The sequence below is a fragment of the Myotis davidii genome, unplaced genomic scaffold, assembly GCF_000327345.1.
Source record: "Myotis davidii unplaced genomic scaffold, ASM32734v1 scaffold37, whole genome shotgun sequence".
NCBI classification, from domain to species: Eukaryota; Metazoa; Chordata; class Mammalia; order Chiroptera; family Vespertilionidae; genus Myotis; species Myotis davidii.
Window position 1 is genome coordinate 1,083,433 of NW_006289395.1, and position 1,576 is coordinate 1,085,008.

At 39.2% G+C, this 1,576-nt stretch overlaps 1 protein-coding gene across 1 annotated transcript in view; it reads left to right on the plus strand.

Moving 5' to 3' along the window:
• ODF4 (outer dense fiber of sperm tails 4) overlaps nucleotides 1-306 on the plus strand; it is an 11,331-nt gene extending 11,025 nt beyond the window's left edge. Inside the window, 1 exon segment of the mRNA XM_015562533.1 lies at nucleotides 193-306. Coding sequence (XP_015418019.1) covers nucleotides 193-306 — 114 coding nt within the window.
• Nucleotides 307-1,576: the final 1,270 nt, after the last annotated feature.

Here is a 1,576-nt window from a genome sequence, read left to right on the forward strand (position 1 = left end):
TTGAAAATGTTGAGAATAGCATATTTTTGTTAAAAGCTCTAAAAAAGGAGCCATTCATTTTGTGACTTCCTTTAGAATTGCCCAGGGCATGTGGGGGCTGAGGGCTGTCTAGTGGGAAAGAAGGGAGGAAGTGCTCACCCTGCTGGCCAGTTGACAGGGGAATTGTGTGGACTCATTCTCTGGTGTTGAAAGGATGTGGACAGTCGCTATGGGTTGACTAAATTCTTGCCCACTGTGGAAGATTTCACACTGTCTGGCAGCAGTGGGGCTTGGCACCTTGAGAGGTTAGCAGCCATCCTCGAGTGATGGGCCTGGCTCCTTTACTAATTCCTTCATTGCCTCCCAGCTCCCAGATAGCAAGGCTGTGGGAGCTGGGCTGGTTGGGGAGGAGGGATTTGTACTGAGAATTTTGAAGAGATTAGGGGACTCACACTGAGATGCAAGGAGGTGCTAATGGGGTATTAAACACGCCTCCATAGAGTAACAGGTGAAAGCTGGAAACCTACAGGCAGAAGCTGAAAATGTATTGAGCTGTTGATAGGATGGAAAAGATAATAGGGTTAAACAGGGTTTTAGGAACAGGTGGGTCTGTAACTGGTAAATTCCAGCTTTGGGCTAACACTGATGCAGCAGTGTGGAATATTTTGCTACTTAAAAAAGTAGAAAGGACTCAAGACTGGGGTGTATGTTTAGAGCAAGCACATCAAACTCAAAGGCTAACACACGCCAAATAAACAAGGTTTAGGTTTATGTGGATGGCAACAAAGCAAAAGCTTCAATTTTCATAGAAACGTAGGTTTATTTCGAAAAGTAAAGTGTAAAAAAAAAAAAAAGCACAAGAGCAATGATAAAATTGTTTTCTTCCTGGCAATTGGCATCTCTCCTCTGCTACTATCTTTCCTACTTCGGGGGAAATCTTGTTCACAGTGATTACTTTCAAAACTGACCAAGGTGAACGTCAGTAATTCTGGATCTGACAGGAGACTTATTTCCTTTCATAACTGTAAATAACTGCTCACACCGATAAGTACTTCCAAACATGGAAATAATTTCATATGCGAATTTTTGAGTATTTTCAAACCTGGCAGTTAAATATTTGTAAAATTCAGGCACGCCAACTTCACTGGATTTTGCCTTCAAATCTGAATCACACTGGATCTCAGTTACCTCCATTTGCATTTGATTAGGTACTGATTCTATATTTATTGAAAAAATTGAAGAAAATTTCTTCCAAAAATTTAAAATCTGCAAATCTTGTTTCAAAATCAGTTCTAAGGCTTAAATTTTCTTCTGTGTATTTTTGATACGATGCAGTTTCACCTAAACTTGATTTGTTCATGTTGCATGCCAGGAAGTGCATTTAATCTCCATTTTTCAACTGCTTTTCCCAAAGATCTAGCTTACATTTGAATGCTTTGACTTGGTCACACATGTTTGTAATAATCTGATCTCTTCTTTGCAGTTTTAAGTTATAACAAAACATATATGTGTTTTATCAACCATGAAGATAAATCCTGCAACCATATTGTGTCAAAAAATAGGCTTGTGTCTTGATTTTTAGACATTAAGAACTGAC